This window comes from Coenobita brevimanus, chromosome 52 (genome assembly GCF_032717465.1).
Source record: "Coenobita brevimanus isolate Jiangsu-jjx chromosome 52, ASM3271746v2, whole genome shotgun sequence".
NCBI lineage: Eukaryota > Metazoa > Arthropoda > Malacostraca > Decapoda > Coenobitidae > Coenobita > Coenobita brevimanus.
This window is the reverse complement of record NC_137005.1, coordinates 9,992,177-10,016,150: the sequence shown is the minus strand read 5'-3', so window position 1 is coordinate 10,016,150 and position 23,974 is coordinate 9,992,177. Positions and strand designations below refer to the sequence as shown.

Genomic DNA, 23,974 nt, shown 5'->3' with positions numbered 1-23,974 from the left:
TTCTCACAAGTTTGAGGAAAAATAACAATAAAAAATACAGATTTTTAAACAAACATACTGTATTTCAGTCACTATGATGGCTAAACAAACTAAATATTCAGTAGTATTTTTTTGTTACTGTAAGTTCTGTTGGTAGTTGGTAGTGTCAGCAATGGAGATTGATAATATTAATGGGTAGTGTGATGGGTAAGGACGGAGGTTTGGAGGGAGACGTGCTTGAAAGGGTACAGCAGGGAAGAAAGGTTGCTGGTTCTTTGAAAGCAGTGATAAGAAACAGGGAAGTGAGCATGGAAGTGAAAAAGTTACTACATGAGAGTATTGTGATACCAACTCTAACGTACGGAAGTGAAGCTTGGACGTTGTTGGAAGGACACAAGTCAAGAGTGAGAGCAGTGGAAATGAGTTATTTAAGAGGAGCCTGTGGAGTCACATGGAGAGATAGGCTGACGAATGAGGATATAAAGGAACGTTGCGGTGTTGATGTGGATGTGATAGGAAGCGTTATGAGGAACACACTGAGGTGGTTTGGCCATGTGGAGAGGATGGAGGGTGAAAGACTGACGAAGAGAGTGTATGTGAGTGAGGTGGAGGGGGGAAGAGGGAGGGGGAGGCCGAGGATGAGATGGAGGGATGGGGTGGAGAGGTATATGAGAGAGGGGGGTGTGAGTTGGGTGCAGGGTAGTGAAATGGTGGGGTACAGGGCGACTTGGAGGCGATTTGTTTGTGGCCACCCCAAACGGGATTGAGGCGTCTGGCAATAGATAGATAGATAGATAGATTGATAATTTTAGTGTTGCTGGTTGATAGTGGTTAGAGTTATTAATGATGGCCAGTAATGGTGACGGTGGAGGTCAGTGGTGATATGTGGTAGTGTTAAGATAAGTACTGTAACTTAGCCTACCATGATAGCTTACCAAGGGGTGTCAGTCTAAATTTTCATGATTCCTGTACATGAAAATTTTATACCTAGCACATGAATGATTATGTAACGATATGTAAATGGGCTGAGCACTGAATACGTGAGACATTCAGCTAGGGGGTCTGGGGTTAGCTGCATTTTTTTAACGTTCCAAGATTAGGCCTGCCAAAATAGGGGTGCGTCTTATATGCCTGAAAATACAGTAATACTATTCTTTCCAAGATCAATCCTGAGAGAATGAAACTCCAAGTACTGTATGTTTAAAGATGATGCAGGATTGAGCTGGACAACGTAAATAACTAATGGGTACTCCAGTGGAAGGTTTTGTTGGGTTGATAAATGTAAGAACTGAGTTTGTGGTAGGTGGGGGCACTCACCATCCACTCACTTGATGTAGTGCTGCTCTCGGGTTTCTGCCCTTTCCTCTCCTCCATCGTCTTCTGTCTTTCTTTCCTTCATTCTTTCCTCTTTCTTCTGCGTCTTGTGTCTTTCTTTCCTCTTCCTTCTGCCTGTGGGTGACTCTACACTGAGTGACAAGCCAATTGGTTACCTGTACACCAGGAAACCATTTACTACACTGGGTGGTAACCATATAACCAAATTTTGGTTCCTGGTGGTTTAGTGGGTAATAAAAGTGCTCCAATCGGATTAAGCCGGTGAAAGTTTATATCCAAGGGATGGTTGGGGTTTATTGCTCATGTAATGCCACTCGGGGATAAGTGAGGCTGGTCACTCTCATCTTAAATGCCAGGACCAACTTTCCTAGCCCCGGGCTCCTACGCTCCTCATGGGGCAACGTAGGATTAGATGATGATGATGACGATGATGAAAAACAACAGATCATGATGATGATGAAAAGCAACAGGATTATTCTTACCCCAACCAGAGATACGAGCCAAATCAGACATTAGGTGTGCCATGACCTCATCCTTTGTTTGTTGAAGTAATTGCTGACATGGATGCTGTGGGAAGCGAATGGAGAGGTGAAGCATGGAGTCATCAGCATGTGAGTAGATAGAGTTAGATGTACAGCTTGAGTCATTAATGAATAAATGGACGAGGGTTGGTGATAGGACAGAGCCCTGGGGAACATCACTACTGATAGCTCTAGGAGACGAATGGTGGCCATCTACAGCAGCAGCTATAGAACAACCAGAAAGGAAGCTAGTGATGCAGGCTCAGATAGAAGGATAGAAACCGTAAGAGGGCAGTTTGGAAATTAAAGATTTATGCCAAACTCAATCAAAAGCCTTTGAGATGCCAAGTACAATGGCAAAGCTTTCATCAAAGTCTTGAAGGGAGGATGACCAGAAGTCAGAAGAGAAGATTGCCAGTGGAGCATCCCAGGTGGAACTCATACTAACGATCAGAAAGAAGGTTGTGAGAGGAAAGATGCTTTAAAGTTTTTTGGTTAAGAAATGACTCGAAAACTTTTGAAACACAGGATGTTAAAGCAATTGGACGATAGTTAGAAGGATGGGAATAGTCGCCCTCCTTTGGGACAGCCTGAATGAGAGGAAACTTCCAGCAAGAAGAAAAGGTACAAGTTGATGGACAAAGGTGAAAGAGTTTGCCTAGGCAGGGTGTAAGCATAAAAACACAGTTCTTGTGGACAACAGGAGGGACCCCATCAGGCCCATACGCCTTATTTGTACTGAGGTCAGTGATAGCACAAAATACATCAACTAAAGAAACTTTAATGTCAGCCATGAGGAAGTCAGAGGGAGAAAGTGCTGGAGGAACAGCACTGGAATTGGAGGAGAAAGTCTGCGTGAAGAGTTCTGCTTTGACAGTGGAAGAAATAGCTACAGAACCATCAAAATGGAAAGGAGGAGGGAAGGGTGATGAGGTAAAGCTGTTAGAAAAGATTTTGGCAAAATGTCAGATGGAGCAAGAAGAATTCAAGTTGGAGACTTCACAGCATTTAGTATGAATGAAATTACACCATGGTAAAACCTCACGAAGTCAGCATAATAGGGGCTGAGGCCTTGCCAACTTAGGCAAACTGCCATCTTACGAGAATCACCTCTTCCCCCAGCCCACCCACCTAAAAAAACAAAAACAAAACAAAGTGTCTTAAGATCACTTACCACGTTTGCATACAGTAGCAGGCCGTAATCCAAGCACGGAGGCCTTTTGGTGGGATGTAAAAGTGTTTGGGGGACTCAAGATGCAGGATAAGTACACCCGAAAATTGCACAACACTGTCACAGTCACGAGCAAGCGGGAGAGACCCATCATGGGTGGTGGCTGGGGCAAGACTGAGCTCCATGTGATGCGCGGTGCGGCTGCTTGGTATGTTTATACCACCTAAGTTGGTATATTGTCGGCTAACAACCAAAGTGCCGACTTAATTTTGACCTGGGACGAGGTCACAGAGAGTGACGTCAGGGATAAGGGACTAAATAGGAAGGCTGCCAGAGATCGAACAGCATGGACAGCCGTCATTAGGTGACCAAGGCCAATGCATGCAAGCATGTTGGAGCATTTATAAACGAAACGATGACAACTCTAACCTTATGCACATCACTCTCAAAGGACTAATCCTTCAACATAACCTCAATTAAAGATTTCTGGGACCACTTGGTTGAAGTGGCCCGCTTCCTGGAATCCACAGGGTTCACATCCAGAAGAGCCTGAGGCCACAGCAACAACATAATACTGCATAATATACTTTATGTTTTAAAGGATAGGAAGTAGGCTGTAGCACCAGGTGATCAGGGTAGTACTCCCAAAGGGAATGGTAATGCTGGTGACAGGGAGAGCTGGAGCTCCTTTTCCACTAACTACCAGAATAGCTGACCATTTCAGTGTGACATTAACATGGAGAGTAGACCAGCATACTGTTCGAAACACTTTCCTCTAATTTTCTCATGCACTACGGTACCCTACATGCACTTTATATATCACACAATGTATTCCACTATGTCACAGGGGTGGACACCAACAAGGGCATGTGGCCAGAAAACTCTGTCCCCGCTATGTGGTGGTGAACCTATTGAAGGGAGGCATCACATGGGCTATGCCTGCGTAGTGTTTGTGGTCAGGATAGAATGGAGCTCGGATCTGTGTTAGACGATACAGGGCATTGCGGTTTTCCAGGCTGCCGCTTCCGCCCAGTAGAGAGGGGCCTGAACCTGGGAGTAGTGCCCAAGGAGGCTGCCCTATCAGTGGGTGTATAATGGCAGGTCAGTTACAGTGCCAAGGCACAGTTGGAGGGTGTCCCTGTAGCTCTCCTGACAGGGTGCTCCAAGGTCAGTGCCATAAGCACTGGCACAGCTGGTGGGCCGTGAGTCCCCTATCTGATGACTGGACTTGGGACTCTGTGAGTGGGCAGGGCCTGTGGTCTGTCTCTCACCATTATTTTTATCAATTATGAGAAAAAAGAGAAAAAAATCAGAGTAAGTGTGCAGAAACTAAACCAACCAAGGGGGCCAAAGTGGCATCATGGGATGTGAGGAGTTTGAAGGGTAGAGCCAGGGAAGTGATTGAGGCAAGAAGATGGAGGTGGGTAGATGTTGGCTGTATGAAGTTAGGGATAGGGGAGGATCAGCATGAATGATTGCCGGGAGGGACTGTCAGTATAAAATACCTTGGCAGGGTAGGGAAGATGGATGTGGTGGTGTGGGTGTGTTGGTGAACGAGAAATGGGTGGAGTATGTCATGAATGTAATGAGAATGAGTGAAAGGAAAATACAGTAGTACTGTAGTAAAAATTTTGTTCAGTGGGATAAAGTTCTCATTTATGTCAGTGTATGCTCCACAGGCTGGCTTGGATGAGGTTGAGAAGGGCAAATTCTGGGATGGCTAAATACATGTTGTAAGTGGTAAGGGGGATGATGAAATTGTAAATTTGGGAGGGGGCTTGAATGGTCACATAGGTTAAGCCGCTCAAGGATATGAAAGAGTACATGGGGATGTGCATATGGAACAAAAAAGAAGGAAGGGGAAAGGGTACTTGACTCTGGGATGGCAATGAACATGACTATGTGCAACACACATTTTAGGAAGAGAGAGAGTAGGTTGGTTACAAATGATTCTGGGGGAAAGAGCAGCCAGACAGACTATTTCCTGGTCAGGAGGGTTGATAGGTTAGTGAGGGACGTTAAAGTTATGGGAAGCAAGGAGTGTATGCAACAACACAAATTACTGTAAAGTGACATGGTGCTTAAGGAGCTGGTGATGAAAACGAGGGACTATGCATCTAGGAGGAAAATAAGGAAGTTGAAAAACCAAGCAGTAAAGGATGCCTTGTATAGTATGATGAGCAGAGTGGTGGCTGAACAACGAGCTGCTGACACAAGTGTTAATGAACAGTACAGAGTTCTCAAGAGCAATCTCCTGAGAGTTACTGATTCAGTGTGTGGATGGACAAGGAGGCCCCATCCCAAAGACATAAAGTAACTTGGTGGTGGGATGAGGGTGCAGATGCTGCAGTTATGGAGAAAAGAAGGCTTTTCCAGGAATGGAAAAGGGGTGGTAACAAGGAGGAATATTTGGCTGCCAAATGTAGGGCTAGAAAAAAGGTTTACAGGACAAAATCTGAGTCTCAGAGAGTTTACTGGATGAGCTAAATAGTGTGGAATCGGAGAATATGATATTTACAGAGACAAATCAGATGAAGAAGAAAAACAGGGATATCATAGGTGAGCAGTGTGTGAAGAATGATTAACGAAAGATAGTGATGAAGAGTGGTAATATTAAAGATGCCTAGAGAGAGCAATATAACCGGTTGTTGAATAAAGTCTGACTGGAACAGGGAAGGTTTGGAGCCAGCAGATCCAGTGTTTGGCCCTTGGCTTTTGAGTGATGCTGCTCCTGTGAGTAGGGCAATAGGCATGATGCAGGTGGGGAAGGCAGCAAGTATGTCTGGGTTGACTGCTGATATTCTGAAGGCATGATAAGATATAGGAGTGGGGTTAGTTACTGACTTGATAAATATGATTATATATGAGTGTGTTGTCCCAAATGATTGGCTGACAATATGACTAAATGTGTATAAGGAGATGGGTGATCCCCTGGCAAGAGGAAATTACAGAAGCATTCACTCTCATCTTAAATGTCAGGACCAACTTACCTAGCCCCAGGATCCTATGCTTCCCATCGGGCAGCATAGGATTGGATGATGGATGGATGCATGGATAAAGCTTTTGGACCAGATAATGAAGGTAACAGAGACAGTCCTAGATGGTAAGATTAGAGAAAGAGTGAACACTGATGAGATGCAGTTTGGGTTTATGCCAGGCACAGGGACCACTGATACCATATTCATTGTTCGACAGTTTCAGGAAAAATGTATGGGAAAGAAAAAGGAACTGTATTTTGTTTTTGTTGATTTAGAGAAGGCCTTTGACAGAGTCCCTAGGGAGGTGGTGAAGTGGCCAATCAGAAAGCTTGGGATCGAGGAGTGCCTGATTAAGGTTGTTATGGCTACATATGTGGGTGGTCAGACCCAGGTTAGAGAGAATGGAGATTTGAGTGATATGTTTTCTATGAATGTTGGTGTGTATCAGGGATCAATCTTGAGCCCTTCGTTGTTTATCATGGTGCTCGAAGCCCTCTCACATGACTTCAGAAATGGGCTCCTGTGGGAAATGTATGCTGATGATTTGGTGTTGACCACAAAGAATAAAATGGATGCGAAGGAAAGATTTAGGAAGTGGAGAGATGGTATGGGACACAAGAGCATGAAAGCAAATGGACATAAAACAAAGGTGATGATATCTAGGGCTGGTGGTGATACTGTCAAAGAAGAGGGAGTGTGGCCATGTGCAGTTTGCCACAAAGGAGTGGGAAGTAATTCCATCTTGTGCAGTGTTTGTGATAAGTGGGTGCACAAGAGATGTGATAGTTTTATAATACTAATTTAATGTATGCTGTGTGTCAGGGAGAGCATGTGGAGATTGTCAGGCGTGAAAGAATTGATTTTGCTGGCAAGTCTCTCATCTGTGTGGAAGAGTTTTGTTATTTGGGAGACATGTTAAGTGGAGGTCGGGCAGCAGATAGCTCTGTGGCTAGAGTGAGGTGTGGTTGGAAAAGTTCTGGGAGCTGCTGCCTCTCCTGATGCTGAGAGGGGTCTCTCTCCGTGCTAAAGGATCTTTGTATGTGACATGTGTTGGGAGTGTAATGTTGTACAGTAATGTGACCTGGGCAGTAAAGAAAGAGGATATATGCAGGCTCAAATGTACAGAAATGAAAATGATTAGGTAGATGTGCAGTGTGTCCTTGAGTGTGAGGGGGGTATGAGGGGGTTTTCAAGAATACTCCCCCAGTATCCCTGCTTGTCGTAAAAGGCGACTAAAAGGGTTGGCGGAGGGTTAGTGCCCCTCCCCAGAAAACAACTAACTAAAAAAACAAACAATAAGCCTCGGACAAGGACAGACCAAACGATGACGACCAAGGACTGGAAAAAGGACTTGATAATGGCTACGTGGAATGTAAGGGGAGCGAATGATGAGGTGAAAGAGAGAGAGATTGTCCAGGTGCTTGAGTGTGCGAAAGTGGATGTATGTGGAATAGCTGAAACAAAATGGAGAGGAGAAAGTGTGAGAGAATGGGAGTATGGATGGGGTATATGTGCAGGAGTAGGTGAGAATGAGAGGGCAAAGAAAGGAGTATGTATAGTTGTGAGTAAAAGATGGAAGAAGAGCATAAGACAGTAAGGATCAGTTGGGTCAAGGATTGTGTGGGTAAAGTTGAAAGTTGGAATGCAAATGTGGGCAATTGTGTGTGTGTATGCACCAACGCAAGATCGTGCTAGAAGAGTAAGAGAAGAGTTCTGGACAAATGTAGAAGTGTGCATGGAAAAGTTTGGAAGGAACGAGAGAGTGTTTTTGATCGGTGATATGAATGGTAAAGTTGGGAATGTGAAGGTGGATGGAATAGTTGGTGAGTGGGGTGTGCCTGATGAGATAGATGAGAATGGGAGTGCGTTAGTGGACATTTGTGCTGGGAGGGGGTTGGTGATAGCCAATACCCTCTTCAGGCATAAAATGATCCACAGGTATACATGGCGAGTGATAAGAAGGGTGGGTGGTGAACTGAATGAAAGGAAGGCAATGATTGATTATGTGTGTGTGGATGAAAGGATGCGAAGATGTGTAATAGATGCAAGAGTTTATAGAGGTTGGGGGAGTGGACTTTCTGACCACTACTTGGTGGTGGCCAGAATTACAATTCAAGTAAGATGGAAGAATAGAAGAAGGGAAAGACGAGAGGAAGGAGTAGTTACAAGGAGAGTGGAAAGGTTACAAGAGGATGAGAAAAAGGCAGAGTATAAGAGAGAAGTGGAGGAACGATTGGGCAAATATGAACTGGAGTAGATGGGAGACGTGGAAGGTGTGTTTAGGATATTTACAGAAGAAATATATGCAGCATGTGATGTGGTGTGTGGAAGGAAGAGAAGACGGAGGGGGGTGCAAGGAACAGCGTGGTGGACTGAAGAGGTGAGACAGGCTGTGGCACAAAAGAAGAAAGCATACAATGAACGGATGAGAAATCAGGCCTTGGAAGAAGTTGAGAGGCGGAAGAGAGAGTTATATGTAGAAAGAGAGAGGTGAAAAGATTAGTAAGAGAGAGTAAGAAGAGAGTGGATGAGGAATTTGGAAGGAATTTGAGTGTAAAGTGGAGGGACTGTAAGAAAATATTCTGGAAAGAGGTGAAAAGAGTAAGACAGGGTGGAAGTGAAGTTAGCAGGGGAGTGAAAGATAAAAATGGTAGATTAGTAGTGGAGAAGGGAGAAAAAGTGAGCAGATGGAGAGAACACTTTAAGGAATTGTTGAACATAGAGGATGGAAGTAATGCGAGTATAAGTGGCTGGGGAATGGCTGGGAGAAGGAGGGAGGTGAGAAGGCAGGAAGAAATCAGTAGGATAGAAGTTGTGGAAGCAATGAAGAAAGTTAAATCGGGGAAAGCCCCAGGAATTGATGGAGTGTGTGGTGAAATGCTGAAGCATGGGGGAGAGATAGTAGTAGAATGGATGTGGAAGATGTGCAGATTGGCCTGGGAGGAATGTAGAGTCCCAGAGGACTGGAAGTCAGGTATAATTATTCCCTTGTACAAAGGAAAAGGGGAAAAAGAAGTGTGTGGTAATCATAGGGGCATTTGTCTTCTTAGTATAATAGGAAAAGTGTATGGTAGGATACTTATTGACAGAGTTAGAGAAAGAACAGAGAAATTAGTTGGAGAAGAACAGGGAGGCTTTAGGAAGGGAAGAGGTTGTGTAGATCAGATATTCATTCTTAGAAATTTAGTGGAAAAGTTTCTAGAGAAGGGAAAGAAGTTGTATGCGGCTTTCATGGATTTGGAGAAAGCATATGACAGGGTGGATAGACATGGATTGTGGAAAGTGTTAAGAATATATGGAGCAGATGGGAAGTTGTTGAATGCTGTGAAGAATATGTATGATGGTGCTAAGGCTGCAGTGCATGTGGATGGTGAACTAAGTGAATTTTTCTCTTTGAAGGTTGGGTTGAAACAGGGATGTGTCATGTCTCCATTGTTGTTCAATCTGTACATGGATGGGGTAATAAAAGAGGTACAAGGTAGGCCAGTGGATGTTGGAGTGGCCCTGGTGAGAGAGGATAGTGTTTGGAAACTCCCTGTACTGTTGTTTGCAGACGATACTGTGTTGTTGAGTGAAGACGAAGGGGAGCTGCAAGGCTTGGTGGACAAGTTTGGGAGAGTGTGTAAGAAACGGAATCTAAAGGTGAATGTAGGGAAGAGTAAAGTGATGGTCTTTGAGAGAGGTGAAGTCAGTGAATGGACAGCGAGGTTGGATGGTGAGGAATTGGAAAATGTGAGTACGTTTAAGTACTTGGGTAGTGTGATGAGCAAGGATGGAGGTTTGGAGGGTGAAGTGCTTGAAAGGGTACAGCAGGAAAGAAAGGTTGCTGGTTCTTTGAAAGCAGTGATAAGAAACAGGGAAGTGAGCATGGAAGTGAAAAAGTTACTACATGACAGTATTGTGATACCAACTCTAACGTATGGACGTGAAGCTTGGACGTTGTTGGAAGGACACAAGTCAAGAGTGAGAGCAGTGGAAATGAGTTATTTAAGAGGAGCCTGTGGAGTCACATGGAGAGACAGGCTGACGAATGAGGATATAAAGAAGAGTTGTGATGTGATAGGAAGCATTATGAGGAACACACTGAGGTGGTTTGGCCATGTGGAGAGGGTGGACGGTGAAAGACTGACGAAGAAAGTGTATGTGAGTGAGGTGGAGGGGGGAAGAGGGAGGGGGAGGCCGAGGATGAGATGGAGGGATGGGGTGGAGAGGTATATGAGAGAGGGGGGTGTGAGTTGGGAGCAGGGCAGTGAAATGGCGGGGGACAGGGCGACTTGGAGGTGATTTGTTTGTGGCCACCCCAAACGGGATTGAGGTGTCTGGCAATAGATAGATAGATAGTTAAGAAGTAGGATGTGATTGGAGTGTATTGTTGTGATGAGGATGGGTAGATTGAGGTGGTCTGGGCATGTGGAGTAGATGGGGGATCACAATTGGGAACAGAAGTGATAAGAGTTAACATTAGGGGTAGGGCTGGGAAAGGCAGACTGAAAAAGACCCAGGATGAGGTCACTGAGCATCACCTCAAGGATAAGGGACTGAATGGGGAGGCTGCAAGAGATCGAGCACCATGAAGAGCTGCCATTAGGTGACCAAGGCTGATGCATATAATCATGTTGGAGCCCTTACAAATGAAACAAGACAAAAACCTGACTACTAACTACGCAAATAGCAAGAGAGATGAACACAGTTGAAAGTACAATTTCCACCACCTCTTATACAGTATTTACCATTCTTGAAAATGTGTAACTTGAAGTCCCATAAACTAAGCCATGAACAAGGTACTGTGACATAAAAAGTATCAAGATCCCCAAGTGTGAAAAAATGTAATCCAAGTGATACTTCGCCATGTGTCAGTGTCTAGGGTAATTTTGAGTGAATAAAAACTGAAGTTAACAACATATTACTTTAATAATCGCATATCTAACCTGAGCCAGAAGCCTTAATCCTGGATGAGACTGTCACAAATTAACCACCTCCATGCCAGCCTGTCCCCTGCCATTAAGCTACCCTCTCTCAAACTCTCATCAACCTCACCAATATGCCTCTTCACCCCATCCATCTACCTTACCCTCTCATGCTTGGTGGGGATAAAACTCTTCCAAACAGGGTGTAGTCAAGGGCTTTTTGTCTCACCAGGTCCCCTCCTATTATTGGCTCACTTCTAAATCTCTCTCCAATGCAGTGTTGCATTTCATCTCTATTACTGCTCATACAGAGGCCAATGCTCTTCTTTACTGTCTCTGTGCATTCCTCCTCCATTAAGGGTAGCAAACAGCACCCATTTGGCAACACACTCTCATCACACTTCTGTCCAACTCTCTAATGCAAGAGTTAGACAATGCTTTCAGTTATTCATTTATGCAAAGGAACAACTCTGGAACTTTCTTCTTTAGTCTGTATTTCCCTCTGCCAGTGACTCCCAAACTTCTAAGTACAGTGTCTTGGCATCTCAAATGAACGGATAATAAATTTCGCCCTCTTTTACCTTTTTTTTTTTTTTCCTTTGAAATAAAATTTTTGAGGTTTCTAGCCTCTGGAAAAGAAAAAAGAAAAAAAGAAATGGAATTTTGTCTAGTTACAGTAAATGCAACATACCTTCACAGGTTGTCCTGGGGGGCAGTGCTCACGATACCACATTTTCACCAAAGGCACATCAATGGCTCTCCGCATGGTGCCAGACCGCATGTTGAAAGGACGTGGGGACCACAGCAAAGCAATTCCATTGGCAGTGGCATCATCATACAACTGCCATTCCTTCAGAAGTGCCTCTACATCATCTGGCAACTCAAAGTCCTGTGGGGGGAGCGGGGTCTTTTTATAACCTCAGAGGTGTTGGGGGTCAAGGTTAAGCTAACATAGTCATGTACACTTAAGGTTAGATAACCTGCCTACTTTTCATGGAGGTAATAAACAGCTAATCAAAAAACCTCTAGCCATCCCTTGGAAACTGAACCCATTCAAAGCTGTCTCTCTGACTGGGGTGTCCTAACCACATGATCACCGGGTGCCAGGATTACAAGATTACCAAACTAAATTTATTTTGTGGAATACCCCTCCTTATATCACCACCCAAAGATGAATAATTACAGCACATTTATCCATTATCAATCACTTTTTGTCCCATTATGTGGTAGGTGGGGACACTCACCATCCACTCACTCAATGTAGTGCTGCTCTCGGGTGCCTGTCCTCTCCTCCATCCTTCTTTCCTTCCATCTTCTGTCTTTCTTTCCTTCATTCTTTCCTTGTCTTTCTGCCTGCGGGTGACTTTACACTCCCTCTTCTGTCTTTCATTCCTTCATTCTTTCCTCTTCCTTCTGCCTGTGGGTGACTCTACACTGAGCGAAAAGCCAAATGGTTTCCTGTACACCAGGAAACCATTCACTACGCTGGGTGGTAACCATAAAACCAAATTTTGGCGCCTGGTGGTTTAGTGGGTAATTATTGTGCTCCAATCGGATTGAGCCGGTGAAGGTTTATATCCAAGGGGTGGTTGGGGTTTATTGCTCACGTAATCCCACTCAGGGATGAGTGAGGTTGGTCACTCTTAACTTAAATGTCAGGACCAGCTGCCTAGTCCCGGGCTCCTACGCTCCTCATGGGGCAACGTAGGATTGGATGATGGATGGATGGATGAGGAGCGTAGAGGCCCAGGCCTAGGTTACATAGTCCTGATATTTAAGAGACGGGTGATCATTCTCACTCTCCCCCGAGCGACAATATGTAAACAATAAATTATCATCCCTTGGACGTAAACCCTTTTGGGCCCTATCCAGCTGGCAAGCCTTAACTCACCAGACCATCATACTTCATCCAAATAAAACAATAAAACAGAAAATGTCCATGAAAAATATAACAGAACTCTGGAAAAACTTTCTTTCTTCTTTCTACTTTTAGACTGGCATTAAACTTGGGAAATCATTTTCGTTTTTAAAGGCTCCAACATGCTTGCATGTGTCGGCCTTGGTCACCTAATGACGGCTCTCCACACTGCACGATCCATTGCAGCCTCCCTGTTCAGTCCCTTAACCCTGAGGTCACACTTAATGACCTCGTCCCATGTCTTTCTCGGTCTACCCCTCATAACCCCACCCACAATATTAACACTTCTCACCTTCCTCACCCAACTATCATCCCCCATCCTCTCCACATGTCCAAACCATCTCAATCTACCTCTCCTCATCACAACACCAATACACTCCAGTCCCATCCTACCTCTCAACTCTTCCATCGTAAACCCAGCCCCTCCAGGCCTTGAACGCAGGGACGCACAACACATCCACCTAATCATTGTCATTTCTGTACATCTGAGCCAGCGAATATCTTCCTCCTTCACTGCCCAGGTCTCACTACCATACAGCATTACACTCCCAACACATGCTGCATACAAAGACCCCTTAGCATGTAGGGAGAGTCTTCTCAATGTCAAGAGAGGCAAGAGCTCCCTGAACTTTTTCCAACCACTTCTCACCCTAGCCACAGAACTAGCTCCAGCCCCACCTCCAGCACACAGCATGTCTCCCAAATAACAAAACTCTTCCACACACTCAAGAGATTCACCAGCAAATTCAATCCTTTCACGTCTGACAATCTCCAACTGCTCTCCCTGACACGCCGTACACATAAAATCAGCATTATCTCGCAGTCTATCTCTGATACCACTACATCTCTTATGCACCCATTTATCACACACACACCGCACAAGATGGAATTACTTCCCACGCTCTTGTGGCAAACTGCACATGGCCACTCTCCTTCGTCTTTGACAGTACCGCCACCAACCCTAGATATCATCACTTTTGTTTTATCTGCATTTACCCTTAAGCCCTTGTGCCCCATACCATCTCTCCACTTCCTAAACCTTTCCTTCGCCTCCCTTTCGTTCTCTGCAATCAACACCAAATCATCAGCATACAACAACTCCCACGGGAGTCCGTTTCTAAAGTCACGTGAAAGGGCTTCAAGTACCATGATAAACAACGTGGGACTCAAAACTGACCCTGATGCACACCAACATTCACGGAAAACTCATCACTCAAATCTCCATTCACTCTTACCTGGATGTGAGCACCCACATACATAGCCATAACCACCCTAACTAGCCACTCCTCCAAGCCAAGCTTTCTCATTCCTCACTTCACCACCCCTCTAGGGACTCTGTCAAAGGCCTTTTCCAAATCAACAAAAACAAAATAAAGATCCCTTCTCCTACCAATATATTTTTCCTGAAGCTGTCGAACAATGAATATAGCATCAGTGGTCCCCCTACCTGGCATAAACCCAAACTGCATCTCATCAATATTCACTCTTTCTCTAATCATACCTTCTAAAACTCTCTCCATTACCTTCATTATCTGATCTAAAAGCTTTATACCTCTATAATTTCCTCTTTCCAGGGCATCACCCTTCCCTTTATACACATTTACAATTACACTCTTCAGCCAATCATCTGGGACAACACACTCATAAATAATCCTATTTATCAGGTCAGTGACTAAACTCACCCCTATATCGCCTGAGGCCTTCAACATTTCGGCAGTCAACCCAGACACACCTGCTGCCTTCCCCACCTTCATCCTGCCTATTGCCTCACTCACAGTAGCAGTATCAATCAAAGGCCAAGGGCCAGACACTGGATCTGCTAGCTCCAAACCTTCCCTGTCCCAGTCAAACTCCTCATTCAACAACCGGTTATAATGTTCTCTCCATGCATCTTTAATATCCTCACTGTTCACCACTACCCTTCCTTCATCGTTCTTCACACACTGCTCACCTATAATATCCCGATTATCCCTCTTCACTTGACCTGCCACCCTAAATATCATATTTTTCCTTTCCCCATGATTTAGGTTATCAAATAATAGTCTCTGTGACTCAGACTTTGCCCTGTATACCTCTCTTCTAGCCCTACGCTTGGCAGCCAAATATTCCTCTTTGCTACCACCCTTCTTCCATTCCCGGAAAAGCCTTCTTTTCTCCTTAACTGCTAATGAAGTCTAGGTCCATATCTAGGTCCATATCTAAACCCTCCAGTACATAAAATCCTTAAATTGAATAAAATTATCTCGAATAGCAAGAATATACAAAATTACACTGTACAGATAAGATAACGATAGAGTTGCTTTGGTTAGGTTACACTGGGTTGGGTTCAGTAACGTACAGACAAAGTTAGTGTCCTAAAACTTGATGAAAATATCTACTGTCCTGGTTTTCATCATATAGTCGGTTTGTAGCACTGACATAAGTTGCCATTTGCTCCAGGTGATGAACCTGTGGATGTGAGCATATTTTTCATAACTACATGAAATATCATCATCATCATCATCATCATCATCTGGACCTCCTTTCCAACCCTAGGGCAGGGTGAGGAGTAGCAATGCCTAGACAGTTTAAGTTTGCCCAGTCCAATGGGACATGCTTCCATCCACTCTTCATTCACACCCCCGACATCATGGCTCTATCTGATACACTAAAACTTTCACCACATTCTGTAGCTTTACATAAACATATCTGATTAAATCAATTTATTTATTTTTTATTTTTTATTTTTTTTTTAATGTGAAGAAGAAGGAACCAAAGGCCATGAGCCCACAAAACTGTTCCTTCCAAGAGAATTACAAAATACAAGAGAGAGCCAAATTCAAGATCCATTCATTTCGAGATGCCTTGACACACTACGTTTGAAAGACTGGAGATCATAGGAAGCAGGAAATACAGACAGAGGGAGACAGTTCCAGAGTTGACCTGTTGCATAAATTAAGCACTGGGAGTAACGGTTAACTCTTGCATTAGAGAGCTGAACAGAAAAAGGGTGAGAGTTTGCTGCTAGTCGGGTGCTACGCGCCCGTCGCAGAAGTGGAGGAAAGCATGCAGACAGTTCAGAGGAACAGTGACCATTGAAGTAGCGATAGAAAAGAGATAAAGATGCAACAGTGCGGCGAAGAGACAGAGGTTGAAGGGAGTTAGTAAGACGGGGAGAGTTAATGAGACAAAAAGCCTTTGACTCCACCCTATTGAGAAGAGCTGTACGTGGGGAGCCTACCCACACATGAGAGTTGTACTCCACACAGGGGTGGATAAAACCCCTGTATAGAGTCAACAATTGTGCAGGGGCAAAGAAGGAACGGAGTCGGCTTAGCACACCCAATCTCTTGGAAGCAGATTTTACAAGAGATGTAATATGATCTTTCCAAGACAAGTCCCGAGCAAATGAAACCCCAAGGATGTTCAACGATGATGCAGGATTGAGTTTAGTATTATTAAACATAAGTGGGTATACCTGTGGAAGATTTTGTCGGGTCGATAGGTGCAAAAACTGAGTCTCTGATGCATTAAAAACAACCAGATTATTTTTACCCAAGTCAGAGACATGAGCCAAGTCAGACATTAGGTGTGCCATAGCCTGATCCCTTGCCCGCTGAAGTAATTGCTGAGATGGACGTTGTGGGAATCGAATGGAAAGGTGAAGGGTGGAGTCATCAGCGTATGAGTGGATAGGGTTAGATGTACAGCTTAGAAGGTCATTGATGAATAAAAGGAAGAGAGTTGGTGATAGGACAGAGCCCTTAGGAACACCACTGTTAATAGATCTAGGAGAAGAACGATAGCCGTCTACAACAGCTGCTATAGAACGACCAGAAAGGAAGCTAGAGATGAAGGCACAGATAGAAGGATAGAAACCGTAAGAGGGCAGTTTGGAAATTAAAGATTTATGCCAGACTCGATCGAAAGCCTTTGAGATGTCAAGTGCAATGGCAAAGCTTTCGCCAAAGTCCCGAAAGGAGGATGACCAGGAGTCTGAAAGGTAGGTGAGAAGATCGCCTGTGGAGAGTCCCTGACGAAACTCATACTGACGATCAGAAAGAAGGTTGTGATAGGAAAGATGCTTTAAAATTTTTCTATTAAGAACAGACTCAAAAACTTTTGAGATATAGGATGTTAAAGCAATTGGACAATAGTTAGAGGGTTGGGAATGGTCACCCTTCTTTGGGACTGGCTGAATGAGAGCAAACTTCCAGAAAGAAGGAAAGGTACAAGTTGACAGACAAAGGCGAAAGAGTTTGCCTAGGCAGGGTGTAAGCACAGAAGCACAGTTCTTGAGAACAACAGGAGGGACTCCATCAGGCCCATATGCAGTCACATAAAAAAGGAGTGCCAAATCCATGATCATGCACTTCTCACCGAATTCATCCAGCCAGCCTGATCTCTTGTCAGTTCCCTAGCCTCACCAACTTTCATACCTCTCTTCCTCACACACTCATCCACCATATCCCTCCACAATCTCCATGGCCTACCTCGCCTCCTCCTTCCTTCAAATTCGCTCAGATATACCTTTTTCACCACTATTGTTATCCATTCTCTCCACATGACCACACCATCTTAGTGCACTCTCTTTGATTCTGGTGTCCACAGACTTCCTCACTCCATAGCCTTCACGAATCACATTATTTCGTATCCTATCGACTCTCTGTAATCCACATATGTTCCTCAGCAGTCCCATCTCCAATGCTCTCACTCCTGACTTTTCATTTTCATGACACACCATAGTCTCACATCCATATGTTAAAGTTGGCACTAACACTCCTTCATTTACTCGCACAGCTGCAACACTCAAGCCTCTGCTTCTTATCAAGGCCTTCATACCAGCAGCTACTTTCCTTCCTTGTGTCACTCTACTTTCCACTTCTTTTGCACATTTTCCTCTCTTTTCCATCACTGTACCCAAGTATCTGAACTCTCTCACCAATTCCAGTCTCTCTCCATTCACTGTAACATCACACTGGGAGTCACCTTCTCTCTTGATTACAATCACTTTACAATTTTCTACATTTACTCTCAAGGTATGATGCTCATTGACATCAGGAAACTCTGCACTAGTCTACCATATTCTTGTCCAGTATTTGCAAGTAGCATTGCATCATAAGTATACAACAAATTTGAGATACTACATCCATCACCATTCATTACCAATGCCATCCCTCTCTTCATTACTTGTGTTTCTACTTCTCTCATCACCCCATCCATATATATATAATGAACAACCATGGAAATGTCACACAATCTTGTAACATGCCCAAACTGATCTTGAACCATTCACTTAGATGCCCATGTATTCTTACACTTACTTCACTACCATCATAAAAACTCCTGAGGGCATCAAGCAGCTTACCATCTACTCTGTACATGTGCAAAACCTTGCACAATCCTACTGTCTACTTTGTCGTATGGTGTTTCTAGATTCATAAATGCTATAAACACCTTACAGTCCTTCTCACAAGCCCTCTCCACTGTCTCATTGCAAATATTTAATCCATACATCCTCTGTCACTCCTAAAGCCACCCTATTCATCACTCAATAGGATTTCTGATATCTCTCTTAGTTTCTCCATAATAATTTTTTCATATTCCTTCCATATACCACTCAATAAACTTATGCCACGATAATTATTGCACTCACTTCGCTCACCTTTATTTTTGTCCATGGTACAGTTGCCTCAAAGAGTTCCAATACCCCCTGTGTTACCTCCTGTCAAGATGTGGCAACATCGCAGTAGTAGCGTAACTATCTATGAATGAACGACCATTGGTCTGACAAGACCTATGGCCGTTCGTTCATAGATAGTTGCGCTACTACTGCGATCTTGCCACATCTTGACAGGAGGTAACACAGGGGGTATTGGAACTCTTTGAGGCAACTGTACAATCACAGCCTTTTTCCACTATGCTGGTACAGTTTCACTCATTAAGTGAAATAAACACATATAATTGTGTTTTTCCAACTACTAAATTTATATACTTGATATATAAATGAACGGTTTCTTACCTGTTTTTCTTTTTTATATCACATTAGGAACACCATACTTCAATTAGCTACAGAGATATATCGTCTTTTGTTCTACTTTATTAATTTAACTTCTGCTTAGCTTAAGATGGTAATTACAAGCAATGATTTTCATTATCTGTCATCAAACAATGCTGTTACACAAAAAACAGAATTACTGTATAACGATAATCAAATGTTTTGTTACGAATGGAGAAATGAATACCACAGGCTGGAGTTCAAACACATAATCCAGAAGACCAAAGTCTGCACATAACTATTCATGTGCTTCATTCTAGGTTCATCTCTTATGGAATAAGCACTGCTTACAGGTGCTGCCCTCCATCACCGTGATTATTTTCTGCTCCTGTATTGGTGTGGTAACAGTAGGGTGACCTGAACAGCAACTGCTGTCCGTCATGCCTTCCTCACAAAAGCTTTAATCCATCTTTCTACCATTTTGCTTACAATGAATGTTTGAAATACCTGTTTGGGATTCTTTCCTCCTTAATAAAGGTATATCATGTCCTCTCTCATCTTCCCAGTAGTCAGATGCATGTTGGTTTGCCTTCTCCATACCAAGGTATATACAAGGTCTGCCTGACGTTTTGTACAATGTAACAGCCAATCAGTCACCACCTAACCAAATATGGTTCACATTTTGTCTCTCGGACCCAGCAATACTCCCAAATGAATGTTAAGACTTTGAAATTTCCTGGGTTCATTTATACTGCCATATCATCAGCAGATATGAAGCTTGGGGAAAGTCAAGCTAGCCCACCATGAATATGCCCACCATGAATATGCAGCTGTGGTAGAGCTCTCATTTACATATTACACTTAATCTTTGGACAAAACTGGGACACAACTTTTGTCTTTCACTGCAAATTTATCTTACCTCATCATCATCTGGGAGTAGAATCTCGCCTTTAACTGTGTTGCGGTGAGAGATGGGGTTGATGAGAGGGTCAAAGTAGAATGCCGGCAAGTCTGGGTCCTCTGTCTTGATGTAGAGGACAACTGGGGTGTGGTACCAGCTAAGGTGGACATACTGGGGCATGTTGTTGAAGAGGTAGGGGAATGCAATGCGATACTCTGTACGAACCTGATGCCTCACAATGATCTTATTTATGTCATTGAACTCATTCCAATCTTCATCAGCTGGATTCATGTCTTTTATAAGTGGCTCAAATTTGGGGCCACCTGGTAGGGCCATGTTCAGCGCCTGCCAAAAAAGTAACTTCAATTAACATGTTATTCATATGCTTCAGTACTGTACTGTACCATACAAAGATCATTATTTTCTAGTTTGAATACAATGGAAGGTAGTAAGTGGTGGCATCCATCATCCACTCATGATGTAGTGTTCCCTACTTCTTCATTCATGTCTACCTTTCTTTTTTTGTGTCTGCCATCCTCACTTCCTGTTTTCCCATCTTTCCTGTCACTTTATAGCACTCTTCTTTCCTTCTGAGGTGGTTTTACATTGAGTGACAAGCTTACTGGTTTCCTGTAAGCCAGGAAACTATTTCCAATACTAGGGGGTAACCATATAACCAACCCATACACATTCCTTACGTGTCAACAAGCCGGTTGGCAGAGGGTTAGTGCCCCTCTCCATAAAACAGCTAACACAATGGCAAGTGGGCACCCCTTGCAGGATTGTAACATCTAGCAATAAAGAGACAGATAGACAGAGTACAAAGCCTGACAACAACACAACAGCAACAACAATAATAATAATAATAATAATAATAATAATAATAATATTAATAATAAATAATGATAATAATATGCAAACTCTCAAATATCCAAAACAGCATCTTCTGGTAGACATCAATAGCCCTCCAAGCAAAGGGTGCAGAACTTTAAAAATTATGTAGGAGGGCCAAAAATTGAAATCCATGCCATTCATTATGAGTCTTGCCACCAAAACAACAATGTGCTAAGTTTCTTTCTAATTTGCTACATGTACATCCCTATCTTTTGTTTTCTTCTCACAATCATTATTAACTATGTATATCCCTCCTCCTCAATACACTTCATACCCTTTTTCCACATGTATCTCATTCCAAAATGGATGACAACATGTCGGTCTCTCCCAACTCCCCCAAGACCCCAACTCCACACTCTTACACAAGTACTGTGACGCTACAGGCCGTACTAAAACACTAAATGCCAGTATTGATGAAAGTGAGCGTCTGACGTTCCTTTTTTCCGCACCATAAATAAATTTGCTGTTCACACCAGGCAATCGTCATCTTGTTACGGCGTAAAATAGTACTGGAATGTGAAGGAGGATAAACGCCACAAGAGACCCCCCTTTCGTACAACAAATTTAAATACTCATGAGGACAATAACCGATTTCTCCATTTATAGACACCGATGGTTTGGGCATATGGAGAGAATGGATAATGAGCGATTGGTGAAAAAGATAACTAGATCTGATGTGAGAGGTGCAAGGCTGAGAGGAAGACCACGAATAGGATGGATGGACAGTGTGAAGAGAGCGTTGGATGCAAGAGGGATGTCTGTTGAGCAAGGAAGAGTGGCTGTGCGTGACAGAAATAAATGGAGAGAAATTGTGAATGAATAAGTGATGACGCAGGCCTGAGGGGATATTCTCCCGCATTTGGTCTGATCAGCTAGTCAGGTCAGGTGCAGGTAAGGGGATGGGTCTGTTATGATGTGGCAGGGGTAAACCAGTTCTGCTGTCGGGCCCTGCTGCGGATGTCACTGATTGCATTGCCCAGTTGACCCTTGTGCGGTGTGGTGCGGTGAAGATCTGTCCGTTCTCCCCTTTGGGGCTAAGATGCGAATGAATGTGTTTGAATGGATGAGTAAATGGGGAGTGTGTCGTCCTGTCTCGGCAACTTCCCTTTCCTTGGGGGAAGCAGCCTAGGTATATAGATAGATAGATAGATAGAATAAATCAGGAATAAAATTTTCTTTAGCAGAATAAAATATATGAGAAACAAAAGTCTGTTCATAAAATTTTACAAGACTAAATGTTTCCGTAATGAATACTTGTAAACAAAAACTTTCACGGTGGCGACGTGGCAACTGGCGCGTAATACTGGAGTTAAGATATTAAATGATGCTTCCTAGTTTATCTCAGACTACCTGTGTTTTTTCTCAATAGATTTTTGAAACGGCAACTATTTGAAAGTTTGTGTGTTTACCAGCTCAATGCTGTAGTTTGCACATTTGAGGACATACCAGTAAGCTTCTGCCTCTAACCCAAGAACATCCTTGTGTGAATAATCATGAAGTAAATGGTGTGTATGAAGTGTATATACAATATCATATTCCATAGCAGAAATTACACATATCAGAGTTGAGTCAGTGTTGGTAAATGGTTAGTTAGGTTTGTATTTTTCACTATCGTGTTCTCTTTTACACTTACGTTACAGAAATTGGTAATAAAACAGACATTTTTCATCAGTACCAACAAGTACACATACATGCAATCACTTAAGTTCTTTATTGAAAGATGCAATTCCTTTTTGCACCAAAATAAAGTGATAAGCTGATGTAGTTAAGATAGGTAACGTTACCAGATATGAGTGAATTAGTTAAGATGCTGTCTGAAATGTTTACCGGTTTCAATCAAGCACTCAGATTTGAGCAGAGGTGTGCTAGCTTTAAAGCAAAATTTGTTAGTATGTGCAGATTATTTCATGAGAATTACGACACACACAAAATCCTGAGGCATCTTTCTATAACAAGAGCTTTTCTTACTTGTAAATAGCTACAGGCCAAAGGAAATGGCCTGTACCATGCATACATAATGCTGAATAATTAGATAGAAATGAGTTATTGTAATGGAGGAGTTGATGAGTGTAGGAAAGGCATGGAATATTGGCTAGGGTGGAAGGGTTATACAAAAGCATGAAACGTTCTCCCTACGTGTCAAGTGAGGTTGGTGGAGGATTAGTGCCCCTCCCTGTAAAACAATTAACTCTATGCCCTTGGCCACCCCGTTTGGGATACATGGCATCAGGCAATGAAAGAATGAATGAAAGGTGCAGCTAAGCAATGACTGGGGGGAGGCGGTGGCTGAATCGGTAAAGAGGCGGCCTGCAGTCCTGATGGACCCAGGTTTGAATCCCGGCTGGGGCAGGGAACAGTTTAAGGATTTGAATTTCATTAAAAGCAGACTTTCCTGATCTACCAGATGACCCACCGACATGTCGTAAAAATACCCCCGTTAATACCAATACACCAGTCCTGTATGAGACAGCCCTAGCATGTATTCAATATGGACGGTGGGTGTTAGCGCCGAAGTGGTGACATGTGGAGGTGTAGGAGGACTACTGGGCCTTGGGATAGGCTACTGCCCCCGAGATATAGGCCCTGAAGCCTTTGCCCAGAGTCGGAAGAAAAAAAAAAAAAAAAAAAAAAAAAAAAAAAACAGGAAATAATGAGATAAATATTTGGTGAAGGAGACAGACATCAACCATATGACTAGTTTAGGAGCAAGTTAGGAAAACAGAACAATAAACAGTCTGAAAATGCATAAAACAGAACTGGATGAAAGTACTATTGAGGTGGAATGATTTATGGGAAAAAAGGAAAGCTTATCTAGCTGACTGGGAGAGAAAAAGAAATACTGTACCATGTAACTTAGGAAATCATTGCATACTTCTTGAAGGAAAAGGCAATAAAGAATGTGAATACCTGAATCATATAACTGCTGAGCTAAACTGGAAATTTACAAGTAATACCTGAAACAGGGAAGGTGACAGTACTGTGGGGGGAAAAAACTATAGCTCGATATATAGAAACTGAACAACTATTCCAGTACACACATCTGATAACCTATATTTTCCAGTACGGTCTGCTGGTCATGGCTGGATGACAGGAGTGGAAAGAAACTGCTGAAAGTGAATGGAGGAGTGTTACTGCATCCGTCTTGTGTTGGTGCTGCAATGAATTTCACCATTCAACTAGCTTTACAAAGAAGTAAATCAGTTTCCATGCTAAAAATATTTCTCCAATAACTGTGTACAGTATTTGCATCTTGCAATATAAATTTAGGAACACAAGATGTACTGTTGCATGAGTTGAGGTGCACATGACCTGGATAAACTGCTGTATAATTCATGACTCGTGAGCTGGCCGGAAACAACAGGGAAATCTATGAAGTATGCAATAATACATTCA

General features: G+C 43.2%; 1 protein-coding gene across 1 annotated transcript in view; it reads right to left on the bottom strand.

The window, feature by feature from the left end:
- Prp8 (pre-mRNA processing factor 8) overlaps positions 1 to 23,974 on the bottom strand; it is a 100,156-nt gene that overhangs the window by 8,645 nt on the left and 67,537 nt on the right. Inside the window, exons 6-7 of the mRNA XM_080272985.1 lie at positions 19,706 to 20,032; positions 11,583 to 11,780 (exon numbers count right to left, since the gene is read on the bottom strand). Coding sequence (XP_080129111.1) covers positions 11,583 to 11,780; positions 19,706 to 20,032 — 525 coding nt within the window. The remainder of the gene's footprint in view (positions 1 to 11,582; positions 11,781 to 19,705; positions 20,033 to 23,974) is intronic.